Consider the following 19,081-nt stretch of genomic DNA (forward strand, 5'->3'; position numbering starts at 1 on the left):
GAACTCAGTAATGTAATTTCATTCACATACTTATAAAATCAAACAAATAAAATTAAAAAAAAAACAAGGATAAACTGTCATGGAGTCCGCCATATTGGATAACGGCATCGAGGCAATTCAACAATATATGGATCCCTCTAGTGCGCTATTGCGATTATGGCATGTTATTATGTGTTTTTTGTTAAAATTTTCAGGAAATAATTTGCGTGTGGACTAAAATATGGACAAATTACAACATTATAAGATTCTGTTATTGATGTTCTAGCTATCTATAGACGTGTGAACTCCGTCTCTTGATAGAAATTGGTGAATTAGGACAAATCCGTGCAGATTTATGCATAGGGACTGGTCAGTCGCTCTTGGAGCTAGCAGCTTATGTGGAATCCCCGAAATATCGAGGATATACCCTTACTTCGCGTGTCCTTCCATAAAATATTGATGTCGCGTAAGTTGTAGGCGACTCTTCGGAACACAGTGGCTGCGAAGAGACAGTTTATAATTGTATATTTTGCTAAAATTAAGGAACAAAATGGCTAACAATTCGAACAAAGACCCCGTCGTATGTGATGAAGAACGCCGTAGTTTTATAGAAGATTTACATCGATTTCATCAAAATAGAGGGTAAGTAATTAATCGTTTTTGTTTTAACCGATTAACAGTTCGCGTATCTGTAATTATGTCGGTATAGAAATGGTTCTTTAGCTTGAAATATTGTTCATTAATTTCAGAACCCAGTTTGATTTGATACCCAAACTTGGAGGCCGCGAAGTAGATTTACATCGTCTTTATCGCCGTGTAGTTGAGCTTGGTGGATGGCGAAAGGTACGTTTTTTGTCACAATGTTATCTTTCATTTATATTTATATAAATAATGATTGTTGTATGTATTGTATAGCCTGTTATCTCCATGCTTTAAAAGAATACACTGTTGTCGGCAAGAATCTTGAATGTGGTTTCATACGGTATATTTTACCGTGTGTCTACCGGGCTCAAGTCAAATTGATTGCGGGTGGCTTTTCAGTGACTGGGTTATACAGTGGAGTTTCTTTGAACTGGAGTATTGTTTACGCGATCAGGTAGCTGCGACGAAGAGTTAACACGTGCACTAGCCAAATCGTATGTAAACACAATAGATATAAATTTGATTTTTAGTCTAAATGTTGAATTTTGCATTTTTTGCTACAACATTCCCCGGATTTTATAGCTATCGACGCCATATTTGTTATTGTGTAGAAATAAAGTGGGTTTGTACATTGGTGAATTCAGAAGATATGGAGCAGTAGAATTAGAACTATTATGAATTTCTGGTAAATTATCATATAAAAAATTATATTTTTCTAGTGCCCATTAAAAAAATCAACTTGTTAAAAATGTTGAAATGAAGGTCAACTGGTGCATGTCAGATTCTACATCATTACATGCCAATATATCAGTTTAAAAGTATACAGTACATGTATATAATTATTGTGTAAACATGAGAAAATTTTTAAATATTAAAGTAACATTACATTTATCAGTATTGTAAATAATTATGATATTTTACGACCTTAAGCTTTAAATTAATACGATTATGAATAGATTTGACTGAATCGAAATTGCATTAATGTTATTGATTGAGAATTAAGTAAATTATTTGAGGTAAGTACTCTAATAACAAATCAAATTCTGCTTACGGTACTGAGTATAGATCTAGTCTTTAAATTAGTTTGGATTTTTATACTGTGGCCTTTTATTATTATTGCAAAGCCTTGAAGGTATCACTTCTTCTTTGATTTAAAACCATTCAGTAGCAATATTATTTTAATTAAAGCCCTTTTGCATTTGTCCACAGCTTAATCCATTCTAATATGTACTCAAAAGTGATTATTTAACATTTAATTAAGAAATTAAAATATTAACCTTATCTCCAGACTTGGATTCCATTCAAATTAAAAAGGCCTAACAAATGCGTTAAAGTGCTAGCCATTTTTTAATAGGGTTATACTCATAAACAAAACAACCTTAAAAAGGAGCTAAATCTCTTAAAGGCTCAATACCACTCTTGTTGTAACTGAATAATATGTCCCAATCTTTATTCTGGTCAACAAATTGTACTATTTTACAATATTTCAATTAATTGATGATACAAATTTCATCTTAACACACCTTATTTAAAAAATTGGAAAAATTCAACTCAATGGTTTGAAACTTCTAACGTAAACCTAATGTAACTTCGATTTAAAAATATTTTCGAACCCTCTGGACAAGTAAAATAGGATGTAATGGATAATTTGCACAACAGGTAGGACACTAAAACATCTAGTAATTAGATAAGGATATTATTTATTTTCTGGAGCTGTTAAGCCAGCAAGAGTGGTATTGTCCCTTTAACTCAATATTTGCCATAATATTCAAAATTAAAAACATGAATTAGAATCCAATATTAGTCTATTTCAATCAGTATAAGCTTATAGGTCGTTACCATATCTTACTGAGAAAATATGAGATCCTAATATTCAATATTTAAAGATACATTCCTGCATACAAATTAGGTGATTTGATGATGATTTGATGATGTATTTGGACTAAAAACATATTCAAACTAATTTATCTATCAAAATTTTGCTTCAAATCCTTCTCAAATCACTGTTTTCGCCCAACCCTAAAAAATCTATTAAAAGAAGTCATGTTTATGTTATGTGACTTAGCTGACGCACTACATGTACCTAGCAACGGGTGCGAAGCCGGAGAAGAGTTCATTGCATACACAAGACGATATTGTCTTTAATCGCTATCCATAAATCATAAATATCGAAGCCTAATTAAATTCTCGGATTATCCACTGCCCACGTCTTTTTCCGTGGTTTTTATCTCAGAAAGTGTTGTATGTTTAGCTCTTCGTCAAGTTTGTACATCAAGCGCTCAATCTTTGCGTGCTACCTTTGAGGCGAGCAGACATTCCTAATTGTCGGACTGCTAATTAGGGAAACCCTTACATTTTTGTCCTGTATGCGTTCCATGGTTGTTTTTTTTAAGGGAATCCAGTATATTTTTCTAGTAAGTTAGGATATTTCTAATTTCCATACCAAAATTGCCATACTTTTATTGGAAATAACCACCCGATAAATACTTTTCTGGGAAAGTTTCTTTAAGAAAAACATATTAAAATCAGTACATGACGTGCACTCTATGGACATAATATTTTCAAGCACCATTTGTAATGAGCAAAGAAAACATATTCGTAGACAATGCAGAAGTAATTTAGAATGGCAGATTCACAGATGACAAAATGATTATAAAAAACAACACGTAGAATGTACAAAGCAGGCGCAAACCACACCATTCAATTTGGACTTCCCGTATTGCACCAAACATAATTCATTAGAAATTTTAAGAATTGAATCCATTCAAATCAGTATATTAACTCTCAAAAACTTTAGGCATGACCTTTGACACAGTAATGGAAGTAATGCTAAAAGAAATGGAAGAACTATGCTGAAAGATGAGATGAATCACTACAGAAACAACAAAATTTCCTATATATGTATCCGCAAAAGTCCTGATCTCCCAGATTAGATAATAGTCTGGCAGTACACATTTAATAGATTAAAGGGGGTCATGTCATGTGCACCATACATGCAACATGTGATCACAATTTATTGAACTAATTTTAATGTAATTTTGATGTCGGGATTTGCCGACATGGTTTCCCCTTGTCAGTGGTGCAAGGCGGAGGCCCTGACAAGGACAGCTGTGTAGTCGTTGGGATGGAACGGAAAATCAAGATTCTTTGAACACATTGGCATGCACGTAAATGATCCCTTGGCAGTTGGGATTTGATATCAGAGTAAACCGTAGCGCTACTGTTCGGGCAAAATTTCTCTCAGTCATAGCACACTGTATAGCGTAAACAGAACAGTAGGATCCCATTTCATTTCATTTCATTTGTATATACACTTTTCTTTATAGCTGCCATAGCAGAAAGTACTACATTTGAAATTCAATTTTATTTTTACTCTCATTTACAAATGGAGAATTTTAAATCTACAATGTACATGTACCCGGTATTTGAATGAATTTTATTTTGTTGGATTAAAGATACAATGGAGTTTAATAAAGAGTTGGTAATTCTTGCAATAATAATTCAAAAATATATGATAAAAAAAAGAAAATATTGAAAATTTTATTCAAATTACTTCATTCTCAGCCAAGTTATCATGGTTTGCAGATTCGACAAGATGTGAGCACAGTGGTAACCAGGGCACTGGTATAATCGGGACTCAGCCTCGCTTTCCCATTTTTAAATTAAATTTTTAAATGGCGAACCGTTTTAATCTAGTTAAAATCTTGAGTATCCGATGCCATCGAGAGTCGATTGTGGTCTTGTTTTGTTAATAAATGTCTAATTAATAGTTTATATAACATTTCATGCCTAAAGAAAGACTGGCAATATGCAGATTTAGCTCTTGAATAATGTATGCTTAATATAAAAATTCACTTTTCATACGAGTCATAACTGTTGAATACGTAACGTGTATTTAGGGACCTTATGTCTTCTTACCGGTATACAACAATTAGAAAATGCATAAATCATATTTTCATTCTGTCTAGTAGTACGTAATAGCAATAAATTGTAAAGATTTAATTAAAATAGCCCGACTTCTAATTCTACATGTAGAATGATGCGGTAATAAATTTCAACCATATTTAGTTCTGACATGCAAAGTATGTGAATACAAAGGCATTTTTGACCAACTTAAGATGTACATGTTTGTGAAAAAGAGTTCAGATTTTCAGAATAGCACCCGGTATGTTCATTGGCAGTAGAAGTTACTGGAATTATGCGTAGGCCTACATGTACATGAACAATTACAATATGTAATACACTGCATTAGTACCAAAACAACCATTTGAATTGTTGTTTTCAGCAATAAGGATGATGAGTAGAGCATTGATTTTCTTTATCCCTTCTAATGATTACATACCACTGTGCTGATGTAGACTGTTTATTTTATTCCATTCATAAAATAAAGGAAATCCCAGTAGTTTATAAATAGAACAGACTACAACAAGCATCTGAATGATTGTAGACTGTGGCTAGTGGACCTTATACATTATGCTACAGTAGATTGAAGTACAGTGTAATCTCTATGTTGTTCAAGTCAGTACATATGTGTAGTACGGTTCCAAACTGATAAGCAGTGAATATTCACTAGGCCACTATAATCATTGAAAAGGATGACATCGATGCAAGTTAATTAGCTCACAATATTAACTTTTTTCTGTCAGCAAATTAAATTCTAAAACATGTTTTGAAGTATTAGAAAAATAAATAAAGGTGTTTGAAGTATATCTGGATAAAAAATATTTTCTATTTAGTGTAAATGGGTACATAAAATAGTATGCGAAAGCGTAAAATGAGTAAAAGGCACCATTCTGCCCTTACCAGTTTATGTTACTACGTCATACAGTACACTCGCTATTGACACCAATGATAGCACCGTGTGATGTGATGTCACACTTAGAATGCATTATGAACTTAAAAATGTCAGTCATCTTATACATAGTTGGTGTAGTACAGTGATAGCACTCGGTATGTTCATTGGCAGTAGAAGTAACTTCCTGGATTATGGCCCCTAATTGTATATAAAAAAACACGTTTTTAGCTATTGGACCCTCTAGAGGTCATGATTTTTATCTGATTTTTAAAACCATGTCAATATATCATCGTTACACCATGATGATGGTTGAGTTTGAATTTCGTAAAAATCAGATCGAAACTGCCCGACAAAATGGCAGCTCCTTTTACGCAAATAGTGTAAAAGTATGTACATGTAATACTAAGGTTGTAGACCCTCTAGAGGTCACAATTTTTATCCGATTTAGATGAAACTTGAAATGTATGTTTATAACCCAAATATCTGTTCTTTTTGATATTCACACATATCGCAGTGCAACTTCCTTTATTATGGCCCTTGATTATAAGAAAAATTGTTTTTTTAGTTTGTGGTCCCCGTAGAGGTCACAATTTTTATTATCTGATTTTAAAAACTAGTTAAAGATATCTTCTGATATCCAATATTTAAGATAAAATACATACATGTGTTTGGGCGCCAATTGTAATAAAGGACTCAATGAACAAGGCTAAACATCCCAAAAGTCAATGCAATACTAATTATAGATATAGAAACAACTAAGAAGATCATGCAGAATGCTAGATTGGAGACAGTCCTAAACATTTGACGTCATATGGTGGTAATGGTTAAGCTTGGTCTAGGGTTAGCGTTAGCCCTATTAACATCTCTACACTTTGACGAAATCTGCAGATCCTAACCCCAACCCTAGTCCACATATGACGTCATATGTGCTAAAATGTACAGGACGGTCTCCAAACTAGCGTTCTCCGAAAGTCACTTGTAGACTTGAATAACCAGACGCCAAATACTGCCATTCATTTAGAACTCTTCATGTATTTTGTAGAACATAACTTATTTGAAATTAGAGTAATAATAGAAACCATTGATTAAAAATCGGTTTATATACATTCATATTACATTATTAATATTATACATGTATGCGTTGCAACCCATTTGTGTCAATTTCTGGGTCCCAAATAATGGCGATGTAATCTCAAGATTGTGCAACCTCTAGAGTCACAATTTTTGTCCTTTCGATATTTGCGCATTTTTTAGTAGTAACTTACTGGATCGTGGCCCCTGATTCTCCGCAAAAATCTTATATCACAATTTTGATCCGATTTTGATTAAACTTGCAATACATGTTTATAACCCAAAGACCTTGGTTCCTTTCGATATTCGTGCGTATCAGATGATAACTTCCTGAATTATGGCACTTGATTGAACAAAAAATCACGTTTTTAGCTTGTGGTCCCTGTAGAGGTCACAATATGTCACCATTACACACTAAGATCTTGGTTCCTTTTGATAATCGCACATATTCCGAACGTAACTTCCTGGATTATGCCCCCTGATTGTTCGAAAAATTGCATTTTTAGTTTGAGGACTCTCTAGAGGTCACAATTTTTTTTCCGATTTTAAAAACCGTTTAAATATATAACATAACCATTCCACCATAATGAAGGTTGAATTTGAATTTCGGGAAAATCAAAATGAAACTGACCAACAAAATGGCCGCTCTTTGTACGCAAATTGTGTAAAAACTAAAAGTATGTACCGGTAATACGAAGGTTGTGGACAATTTTTATCCGATTTAGATGAAACTTAAAACATATCTTTATATCCCAAAGATCTCAGCCCCTTTTGATATTTGCACATTTCAGACCATAACTTTCTGGATTATTGCCCCAGACTGTACAAAAAATGCTGTTTGTTTTTAGCTTGTTCTCTATCCATCTCTTGCAAAATGTGGGCGTATCCTACATGGCAGCCGCTGGTTTCATGTGTTCCATGGTGTGCCGTTGGCACAAAAAGGTTGAGAACCACTTGTGTAGTACATACACTTGTAGTATATTTCCCTTTGGTGTTTTCACGTTTGGTGCCACGCTTCGAGCTCTAACTGGCCAGTTGTGGATTCGAATCCTGGATTGAAAATAGGTCTGGGTACTCCAGTTGTTTCCTCCCACAAGAAAGATGCATGCGCTAATATGATAGAAATAACTCGGTGGAAGAAGATGCTAAATACCAAAAAGAACAACAATATTGGAGACTTATTTTTGACATTACAAAATATTGTATATCTAAGTATTGAAGAATATATTCTATTTTGCTGAACTATTTTATTAAACATACATTATGCAAGAGCTAAATCTGTCTATTACAGGTCTTTCTTTAGGCCTGAAATGTTATCTAAATTATTAATTAGACATTAATTAACCTATCCAGACCATAATCAACTCTAGTTGACATCACTAGCCTGCGATCTTTAGTGGATTGTGAGCATAACTTTCCTTCATGATTTAACGATTAAATGGATAATCGAGACTATGCTGTTTATCGTACTGACTTTAATAATGATGATCAAGGCTAGGCGGAAATTCAATCGCTTTGTTCTCGGTTCATAGTAGATCAATTTGAATGAAATTTTCAGCAAATTGCCTTTACATTATTTAGTTTTTATATGCCCACATTGAAATGTGGACGTATATTACCGTCGCCTTTGTCCGTCCGTCCATCGTCCACAATTTCTTGTGAACGCTCTAACGCCAAAAGTTATCATCCAATTGTTTTAAAATTGATATATGTTGTTTACATTAGTGAGATGAAGAAGCCTATTTAATTTCAATATTTTCTGTTTGTACTGACTTTAATAATGATGATCAAGGCTAGGCGGAAATTCAATCGCTTTGTTCTCGGTTCATAGTAGATCAATTTGAATGAAATTTTCAGCAAATTGCCTTTACATTATCTAGTTTTTATACGCCCACATTGAAATGTGGACGTATATTGCCGTCGCCTTCGTCCGTCCGTCCATCGTCCACAATTTCTTGTGAACGCTCTAACGCCAAAAGTTATCATCCAATTGTTGTAAAATTGATATATGTTGTTTACATTAGTGAGATGAAGAAGCCTATTTAATTTCAATATTTTCTGTTTATTACATCTAGAGTTACGGCCCTTGTTTCACTTTGTTGAACCTTGTGAACGCTCTAATGCCAAAAGTTAACATACGATCTTTGTGAAATTTATATGCATTATTTATATTAGTGAAACGAAGAAGCCTATTGAATTTCAGCAATTTCCGTTTTTACGTCTAGAGTTATGGCCCTTGTTTCACTTTATTGAACCTTGTGAACGCTCCAACACCAAAAGTTATCATCCGATTTTTCTGAAGTTTATATGCATTATTTAGATTACTGAAACGAAGAAGTCTATTGAATTTCGGCAATTTCCGTTTTTTACGTCTAGAGTTATGGCCCTTGTTTCACTTTATTGAACCATGTGAACGCTCTAACACCAAAAGTTATCATTCGATCTTTCTGAAATTTATATGCATCATTTAGATTACTGATACAAAGAAGCCTATTGAATTTCGGCAATTTCCGTTTATTACGTCTAGAGTTATGGTCCTTGTTTCACTTTATTGATCCCTGTGAAAGCTCTCACGTCAAAAGTAGGGTGACCCACCATAAATAAATATCTCCATATATCTCGACAATTACGCCACAATATTTATATATATGCCAAGCCTCAAATCAGTTTCACACAATTATAGTCACTAAATAAACGATCATGTTGTACTTAATAAGCTATGACCATTAATCATGTATAAATAATAGACTGAAAACTGGTTCCAAGAGTCGTCCATAACATCCAGACACTTTTGAGTAAAAGATAGGTTACGTGCCCTTGTTTTGAAATTAGTCTCGCTTAACCAGTCTATCGACCATTCTACGTCTGATTGACAGGTCGGGATAATCAAGACTACTTTTTTACGAAACATAACAGAAAGCTAGAACAAGAAATTGAATTTAGAAATAAGCACGTTAGGTAGCTCAACAATCGTTTTAAGAAGCTTGTAAAAGTAAAATGAAACTACTGCTAGTATCATGTTCCTGTCTAATCCGAGTGATTCAGAGATATTATTTGTGCTAAACCAAAAGATGCCGCTCTTAACGGTACAGTTAATGATAAAGCGATTTAAAAAATGAAACGAACGTAATTTCTAAATCTGCTGTAATAACCAAGAAGCTTAATTTTACTGCTATTCAAAATCGTCAACAATAAATTTTTTACGGCTGTAATAGTTGATAGATTTGTAGAGAATTGCACGTGCCATGGCTATTTATAGTATCATACTGCCAGAAAGTTGGTCTTGGCACGGCGAATGTGCACGCTTCAGTGGTAGTCTCGAACTATCAGCGGTGGACTGTATTTCTGTGAGTACATGGGTCACCCTATCAAAAGTTATCATCTGATCTTTCTGAAATTTATATGCATTATTAAGATTGCTGAAACGAAGAAGCCTATTGAATTTCAGCAATTCCGGTTTATTATGTCTAGAGTTATGGCCCTTGTTTCTCTTTATTGATCCTTGTGAACATTCTAACGTCAAAAGTTAACATCCGATCTTTCTGAAATTTATATGCATTATTTAGATTACTGAAACGAAGAAGCCTATTGAATTTCAGCAATTTCCGTTTATTACATCTAGAGTTATGGCCCTTGTTTCACTTTATTGAACCTTGTGAACGCTCTAACACCAAAAGTTATCATTCGATCTTTCTGAAATTTATATGCATCATTTAGATTACTGATACAAAGAAGCCTATTGAATTTCGGCAATTTCCGTTTATTACGTCTAGAGTTATGGTCCTTGTTTCACTTTATTGATCCCTGTGAAAGCTCTCACGTCAAAAGTAGGGTGACCCACCATAAATAAATATCTCCATATATCTCGACAATTACGCCACAATATTTATATATATGCCAAGCCTCAAATCAGTTTCACACAATTATAGTCACTAAATAAACGATCATGTTGTACTTAATAAGCTATGACCATTAATCATGTATAAATAATAGACTGAAAACTGGTTCCAAGAGTCGTCCATAACATCCAGACACTTTTGAGTAAAAGATAGGTTACGTGCCCTTGTTTTGAAATTAGTCTCGCTTAACCAGTCTATCGACCATTCTACGTCTGATTGACAGGTCGGGATAATCAAGACTACTTTTTTACGAAACATAACAGAAAGCTAGAACAAGAAATTGAATTTAGAAATAAGCACGTTAGGTAGCTCAACAATCGTTTTAAGAAGCTTGTAAAAGTAAAATGAAACTACTGCTAGTATCATGTTCCTGTCTAATCCGAGTGATTCAGAGATATTATTTGTGCTAAACCAAAAGATGCCGCTCTTAACGGTACAGTTAATGATAAAGCGATTTAAAAAATGAAACGAACGTAATTTCTAAATCTGCTGTAATAACCAAGAAGCTTAATTTTACTGCTATTCAAAATCGTCAACAATAAATTTTTTACGGCTGTAATAGTTGATAGATTTGTAGAGAATTGCACGTGCCATGGCTATTTATAGTATCATACTGCCAGAAAGTTGGTCTTGGCACGGCGAATGTGCACGCTTCAGTGGTAGTCTCGAACTATCAGCGGTGGACTGTATTTCTGTGAGTACATGGGTCACCCTATCAAAAGTTATCATCTGATCTTTCTGAAATTTATATGCATTATTAAGATTGCTGAAACGAAGAAGCCTATTGAATTTCAGCAATTCCGGTTTATTATGTCTAGAGTTATGGCCCTTGTTTCTCTTTATTGATCCTTGTGAACATTCTAACGTCAAAAGTTAACATCCGATCTTTCTGAAATTTATATGCATTATTTAGATTACTGAAACGAAGAAGCCTATTGAATTTCAGCAATTTCCGTTTATTACATCTAGAGTTATGGCCCTTGTTTCACTTTATTGAACCTTGTGAACGCTCCAACGCCAAAAGTTATCATTCGATCTTTGTGAAATTTATATGCATTATTTAGATTAGTGAAACGGAGAAGCCTATTGAATTTCTTCAATTTCCGTTTATTACGTCTAGAATTATGGCCCTTGTTTCACTTTATTGATTCTTGTGAACGCTCTAACGCAAAAAGTTATCACACGATCTTTGTGAAATTTATATGCATGATTTAAATTAGTGAAACGATAATTGCAATAATTATTTCTAGAGTTATTTCCCTTGTTTCACTTTGTTAAACCTTGTTAATGCTCGATTGATGATAGTTATCATCCGATATGTATGAAATTTATATGCATCATTTAAATTTGTGAAACAGATCTATTGAATTTCAGCACTTTCCGTCAATAATTTCTAGAGTTATGGCAATTGTGAACGTTTGAATGACAAAAGTGATCATGTGATCTGTATGAAATTTATATGCATTATTTAAATTTTAACAATTTCTGTAGATTACTTCCAGAGTTGAGACCCTTGTTTCAGTTTGTAGAACCTTGTTAACCCTCAAACGACAAAATTTATAATCTGATCTGTATGGAACTGTCTTGTAAAGGCCCCCAATTACCTACAAAGGAATAAATATGCGACAACCCTTGACGACCGCTCGGACGATTTAGCTGCTGTGGGCATATGTTTTGTTGCTTGGCAACCTATCTTTAACTATTATATAAGTGAGAACTGCCAACTCGTTATCGAATCTCCCATAATGTATCTTTTTTTTTTTGTCCCCCGCCTTTCGAAGAAAGCAGGGGACTATTAAAATGGGTTCGTCCGTCTGTCTGTCTGTCCGTCTGTCTGTCCGTCACACTTTTTGGGACACAATAACTCTCTTCCTAATTGAGCTAGAATGTTCAAACTTGGTGTATGTGTTTATTAGGTCAATGCCTTGATGGAGTTCGAAGATGAGCATTTTCCGCTTAGGGTAAGCAGAGATAAGCAATTTGATTGGTTGATGCTTTGGGACACGATAACTCTCTTCCTAATTGGGCTAGAATGTTCAAACTTGGTGTATGTGTTGATTAGGTCAATGCCTTGATGGAGTTCGAAGATGAGCATTTTCCGCTTAGGGTAAGCAGAGATAAGCAATTTGATTGGTTGATGCTTTGGGACACGATAACTTTTAATTGAGCTAGAATGTTCAAACTTGGTGTATGTGTTTATTAGGTCAATGCCTTGTCAAACTTGGTGTAGGTTTTTATTATGTCGATGCCTTGATGGAATTCGAAGATGAGCATTTTCTGCTTAGGGTAAGCAGAGATAAGCAAGTTGATTGGTTGATGCTTTGGGACACGATAACTTTAGTTCTAATTAAGTGAGAGTGATGAAACTTGGTGTATAGTTTCATCACAGCATTACAACGACTAATTTCAATAATGAACATTTTCTCCTGAGGGTAAGCAGAGCAATAACCAATTGATTGGTCAAGACTTTGGAACATAATAACTCTGCTTTTAATTGTGGTAGAATGTTTAAACTTGATGTTGATGTTCGTTAGGTTGATTCTATCTGATAAAGAGTGATGAAACTTAGTGTATAGTTGATAATCAGTTTGATTGCTCGATACTTTTGAAAACGATAAACGTGCAATTAATTGATATGTGTCATCTATCTATTTCGGGATTTCGGCGGGGGACATCAGCCTCGATGTTGGCTTGTTTTTTTTCAAACTTGGTATGAAACATAGACACCATAAGAAGATGACCCCTTTTGATTTCCAGCATTTTTGTCCCCCGCCTTTCGAAGAAAGCAGGGGACTATTAAAATGGGTCTGTCTGTCGGTCCGTCACACTTATTGGGACACAATAAACTCTCTTTCTAATTGAGCTAGAATGTTCAAACTTGGTGTAGGTATTTATTAGGTCAATGCCTTGATGGAGTTTGAAGATGGGCATTTTCTGCTTAGGGTAAGCAGAGATAAGCAATTTGATTGGTTGATGCTTTGGGACACGATAACTTTAGTTCTAATTAAGTGAGAGTGATGAAACTTGGTGAGCAGAGATAAGCAATCTGATTGGTTGATGCTTTGGGGCACGATGATAATTTTTTTGGTTATAATGAAGTGAGAGTGATGAAACTCCAAAGATAGATTTATTATATCATTACCTTGACTTAGTTCGATGGTGGAAATTTTCTGCTTAGGCTAAGGAGCGATAAGCAATTTGATTGGTCAAGACTTTGAAACATAACAACTCAGCTTTTAATTGAGGTAGAATGGTTAAACTTGATGTAGATGTTCATTAGGTGAATGTCTTGACTGAGTTCAATGATTAACATTTCGAGCTGAAGCTAAGCAGAACTAATCATTTTCATTGGTCGATACTTTGGGACAAGATAATCTTGATTCTTTCTGGTAGAGAGGGGTGGAACTTAGTGTACAGTTTGATTGTTCGATACTTTTGAAAAAAATAAATGTGCGATTAATTAATATGTGTCATTATTTATTTTGGGATTTCGGCGGGGGACATCAGCCTCACTGTTGGCTTGTTTATCTAAGTACAGGGGTAATATGTTATGTGTATGAATCTAATTACAGACAGGTTTATCCAGACACAAGATGTTTGCTAGACAAGCAGACTCAAACTAATTGTTCAACTGAAATATCTGGGATTTCTCTTTCAATTTTGTTTTTATTTTATTGAAGGTTTGCAATGAATTACAGTGGGAAGATCTGCAAACCGAATTCCAAATTCCTGCCTCTTGTTCTAATGGAGAACAAGCACTGAAATATATTTATGTTAGGTAAGTGAATCATGTAGTAGACTAGAAAATGTTCACCAAGATTGATACTATAGCATGCATGTAAAAAAGAACTCTGGACAGTTGGAATTCGGAATAAAGAGTAGACTGTAACGTCGCTGTTTGGGCCAAATTCCCCCTATAATATAATGCATGGCATATATATGCTCATCTTGATACCGGTACTGAACAGTAAGACCTTAAACTCCATTTGATTTCTTTTCTCATCATTACAATTGCCACTCCCTTACAAGTTACAATATTATTCAGTTTTTGCCCTATATATCTATTTTAGTGCGAAAATTACATGTTTATAGATGCTTTGTTTCCAGTTCGAGTGTTTGTTAGGAATTTAGCCTCAAATCTTATCTGTAAAGGTTTACAGATATACTGTACTAGTAGAAATACTGTTTTGGGAGAACTTGCATAGCCCATTACCCAGGCATCGATATTTCCGCGCACATGCGCATGGCGTGCGCTGGCACATTTGCTTTAAAAAACTTTTTTGCAGGTACATTTTCAAAGATGTAGCCACGCCGGGCGGCGCCTGTGCCCGGCACTATTTTTTGCCGCCCAGCACAAAGAAAAAAATCGAAGGAAGCCGCCCAGTCGTATTTAAACCCCTTCGTCCTTCTCTGTACACAAACTCGGCGCTCGAAATTTACCACGGCAATTAAACAGCAGAGCCATGGTAAAAGCCGACGTACCATACGCAAACCATGTCTGTCACGGCATAATTTATTTTTGTGTGCCGTAGTAGACCCTATCATCCAAAATTAGTTTAAAGAAAGATGTATTGGTATTTTGTTTATTTATACTTAGAAGATGTGTAGGCCTAGGTCTATTCATTTTACAATTATTCTACGGTCTTTATATTTGTTTATTTGCCGTAAATAGGTCACCCAGACCAATTTACGGCACTCCAATGTTAAAGGTTTGAATGTCGTAATTGTCCAACATGTGCCTGCAAATTTTCACGATGTTTCTTATTTTATTTCTTACCTGTGTTGACCGTGGATTTGCTATGGCCCGAGAGTAGGACTAGGAGGACGATGAGAGCTTTCTCAGTTTCTGCCTGACCTGATTCTCATTCCACCGTAATAATAATAATATTCGCGAGACACGTACAACAACTTTACAAACATTGAAACAAGTCAAATAATACAACGTGTTTTAATTATCAATATCTACCTGTTGTCATAATTCGTTGTACTCAAATAAAACACCGTTTTAAGAATCGTTTTAATTTTTAATCTCAAAGTAATAAAGTAATATTTGAAAAAAAACCCCAACAAAACAACAAATACTGAAAGGTCCTCAACTTATCTATTCAGAGAAACAGAGTGGGGCGGGACAATTTTATGCTCGGTCGGGTGGTGTCAAAAAGTTTTTAGATCCCTGTATCATTGATGAAAATTAAGTGAATTTGGTAAAATTTGAATATATCAATGGAAATTTGATTTGCACTGAACCAAATACAAAAGGCAGCAGATGCTCTGAAAATACACCAAGAAGGGTTTAATTTTCATAAAAGATCACGCCCCCTCCCAAATATTTTTTTGTCTCCATCCGCTCGCCAAATATATTTTTACACCACTCACCAAATCCTGGCTACATCCCTGTGTTTCAGTATGACCCTGCAGGCACATTTTTCAAGTGTGTGCGCAGGCACACTTAACTTTTATAGAGCCCTGCCATTACCTGTTGTTCTTTTCCAGCCCACTTCCTCCCTGTACCACTGACAAAATGACGTAAAAGAGACTGAATATATCTATATTTGTAAGCGAATTACACAATTATGGATACAGTTTCAATTTAAATATGTTTGTAATTTGGCCTTAAATCATGTCTGAACTAGAGGTCTACAGCTACATGTAGTGACAATACTATGGGGTCTAATTAAAAGGGTATGTGGGTTGTGGGTTTATATTTTAGTGGAAAAGATCATGTGGTTTCAATGCGATTTACAATGCTTCTTAAAAGATTGTGGTTTCCATTACTTCCATATTGCTGAACCAATGTCAAACATACAGGCTCATCAGACTCTAGCCACCCAGCCCATAATTTCTGGGTAAACACCCACCCACCAGCCCTCACAGGCCCCTGAAACTCCATTAACGATATAAATATTGGGATTTGGACATTGTGTGCTCACACATGGTCTTGTGCGTCATACGACATCAGCAGTCACCACTCACCTGAAATACTGTTATCAATTTATCATGCATTTGACAGAAAGGGAGATAACTCTTTTTTAACCGTTAATAAATTTCCAAAATTCCTTGTTACATTCAGCCTCTGCATTTATGTTTTGGATATATTTGTTCAAATCAAAATTTAACCAATACACTATTCTTTGCCATGGATGAAGGCATCGGGTGTTTTTGCCAATATTTAATCTTAAGCCAACTTCAGAATTATTAGTATAACTTAGAACTATAGCAGTTTACTCAAGAATTGTCATCAGACCCAAAATCGAGTTGTTGCAAACATTTTTCTTGGAACTCTCGGATTTGTGTTTCTAGTGTTAGAAGCTTTCCAAAAATGTATACATGTAGTTTGTTTAGCTATGTGGACCTTGTGCGGAATTGTGTTTCTAAGCAAGCTAGAAATTTTGGCTGCAGGCCCATTGGTGAAAGATTAATATACATCTTAAATCAAAAGTGTACATTTTTGAGCCACCCTAACTTTATGATACAAGCTTATATTATGAGGTAGAGTGTTGGAATTTTCTGTCAAGTTTCAGTGATTTTAAACTGGACAGAAACATGTCACTATTCCTTTATATCTAGTAGCTTTCAAATCATGAATTTAGTATCAAAGTCCATGTTTATTAAATTATTGAAATTGAACTTCAGATGGAAAGGAAAACCAAGGTCCACCCACTTACACATATTGATAGATTGAAACTCTGGTATCGCATAGCACATGTAACCATAGAAATAGAAATTACCATGGGTTTGTCTCAAAATGACTGAAATATTAAACCTCACTCCATTCCATTGAATTATTGATTTTGCAGTACATAACCTGAAGATACATTGTGTGTTGTATTATTATTGATTTTTTCCTCTATTAGTTTTGTTTACATGTACACCGATGGAACAAGTTACCATTACTTTTCACTAATGATATTTTTTTGGTTTTGTACTGGTTCTCTAGGTTTTTATATCTGTATGAAAAATTAAATTTTCTTGGTGAAGATCCAGACCAAAAAGACCCTGATGCAGATGCTAATCCTGCAAGAAAAAAAGCTACTGGTCCATTTTATGGTGTACCCTTAAAATATAATTATTCACAACATCAAATTCCAGGTAAATGGCAATCATTAATTATAATTATAATCTAGGTCATTGATGCTTGTTAGCTTTAATTGTTATGAATAGTCAACTGTTCATTACTATGTAATATTTTGCCCTTCCTATTTAAGATGTGTGTGTAGTCTGAATGCATTTGGTCTACTTTTTGATGTTATTTCTTTTCATATTTGAAATCTAATTGTACCAAATAATATATGTTGAATTGAAAGATATTGAATTTCATGATGAAAAATGTCAACCGTGTAAAACACATATTCTTGAATGGAACTGATACTGATCAAACAAAGCTTGTAGATTTTTTTTTTAAAAACAGAAAAAAGACTAATCAAATTTATTTATTTTTTATTTTTCAGACTTATTACGTAAAAATAATGGCTTCTCACTGGATGTTATCAGTTTAAATGATTATGATAAATTAGAAAAGGCTTTATTGTCAGGTTTACCAAATGAAGTAGATTTTGCTATCAATGTGTGTACACTGCTGTCTAATGAAGGTCGCCATGTTTTACGTCTGGATAAATCAAAACAACTTTTACATTTGTTATTGGCTCATATAGGGGTGTTTAATAGTGGTAAGAATATCTTTAATTTCAGTTTATTGTCTCAGTGCATCATTTGTTACTTTGTGGAAAATATCACATTTTCGACAGCTTAATTCATACGGAATGCACTCAAGTTGATTTTTAATATTTTAACATTTAATTATTTAATTAAGAAAACAAAACTAAAATATCAATGGTAAAAAATCTACAGATTAATCAAATGGAAAAAAATTGTCCCATGATTATGTTGTATAATGAGTTAACTTTTTCATTTCATAATTAAGACTAAATAAGAGTTTTATCTTGTAATGATATGTACAACATAATTAAATTAACTCATAATTACAACATAATTTTAAAGATACAATAATATTGATAACTCTGATAATGTGATATACAGGCAGGGTAGCTTGATCAACACTACTTATTTTTATGTTGCAGAACAAAAAAAGCTGACCTCTGTATATTGAAATTAATGTGACTATTGATAGGTTGCAATTATGCTCTCGTTAATATCATTCATTAATATCATGCTCTTATTAATATCATTCATTGATTTCATGCTCACAGCAATTTCATTCATTAATTTCATAGTATTATTTTCATGCTTTCATTAAGGGAACTAACATCATTATTGTCCATAATCTGAGACATTAAAAACACGAATTAGAATAACGCAAAAAAAAAATGTTATTGTAGTACATGTATGTGAAAAGAAATTTTGCAGTTCTTTGAGAATTGAGGCGAAATGCAAATTATCTATACATTGTATTATCGACAATCGTGGCTGCATGTTGATTGCAATTATTCCACACGTAAAGTAAAAGACAAAACCTACAAATATCTGTTTAAACAATCTTTTAAAAATATCAGAAAGCTGATCAACACTCAATACAGGGATACTTTATTATAAAAAAAAAAAAAAAATAACTGATGAGTAAATACTAAACAAAGTACTAAATAAACAGAAATGTTTTATTTATTCATCAGAAATATTATTGTCCGAAACTACAAATCTCATTATCAAGTCTAAACCATCATTTGTTTTGCGTCTGGAA

General features: G+C 34.0%; 1 protein-coding gene across 2 annotated transcripts in view; it reads left to right on the plus strand.

The window, feature by feature from the left end:
• Positions 1-130: 130 nt before the first annotated feature.
• LOC126811483 (AT-rich interactive domain-containing protein 2) overlaps positions 131-19,081 on the plus strand; it is a 36,131-nt gene continuing 17,180 nt past the window's right edge. For both annotated transcript variants that reach the window (XM_050537138.2, XM_050537139.2), the window contains exons 1-5: positions 131-621; positions 729-822; positions 14,067-14,164; positions 17,324-17,475; positions 17,835-18,053. In XM_050537138.2, the coding sequence (XP_050393095.1) occupies positions 530-621; positions 729-822; positions 14,067-14,164; positions 17,324-17,475; positions 17,835-18,053 (655 nt within the window). In that variant the 5' untranslated portion in view covers positions 131-529. The remainder of the gene's footprint in view (positions 622-728; positions 823-14,066; positions 14,165-17,323; positions 17,476-17,834; positions 18,054-19,081) is intronic.

Source organism: Patella vulgata, chromosome 2 (genome assembly GCF_932274485.2).
Source record: "Patella vulgata chromosome 2, xgPatVulg1.2, whole genome shotgun sequence".
NCBI lineage: Eukaryota > Metazoa > Mollusca > Gastropoda > Patellidae > Patella > Patella vulgata.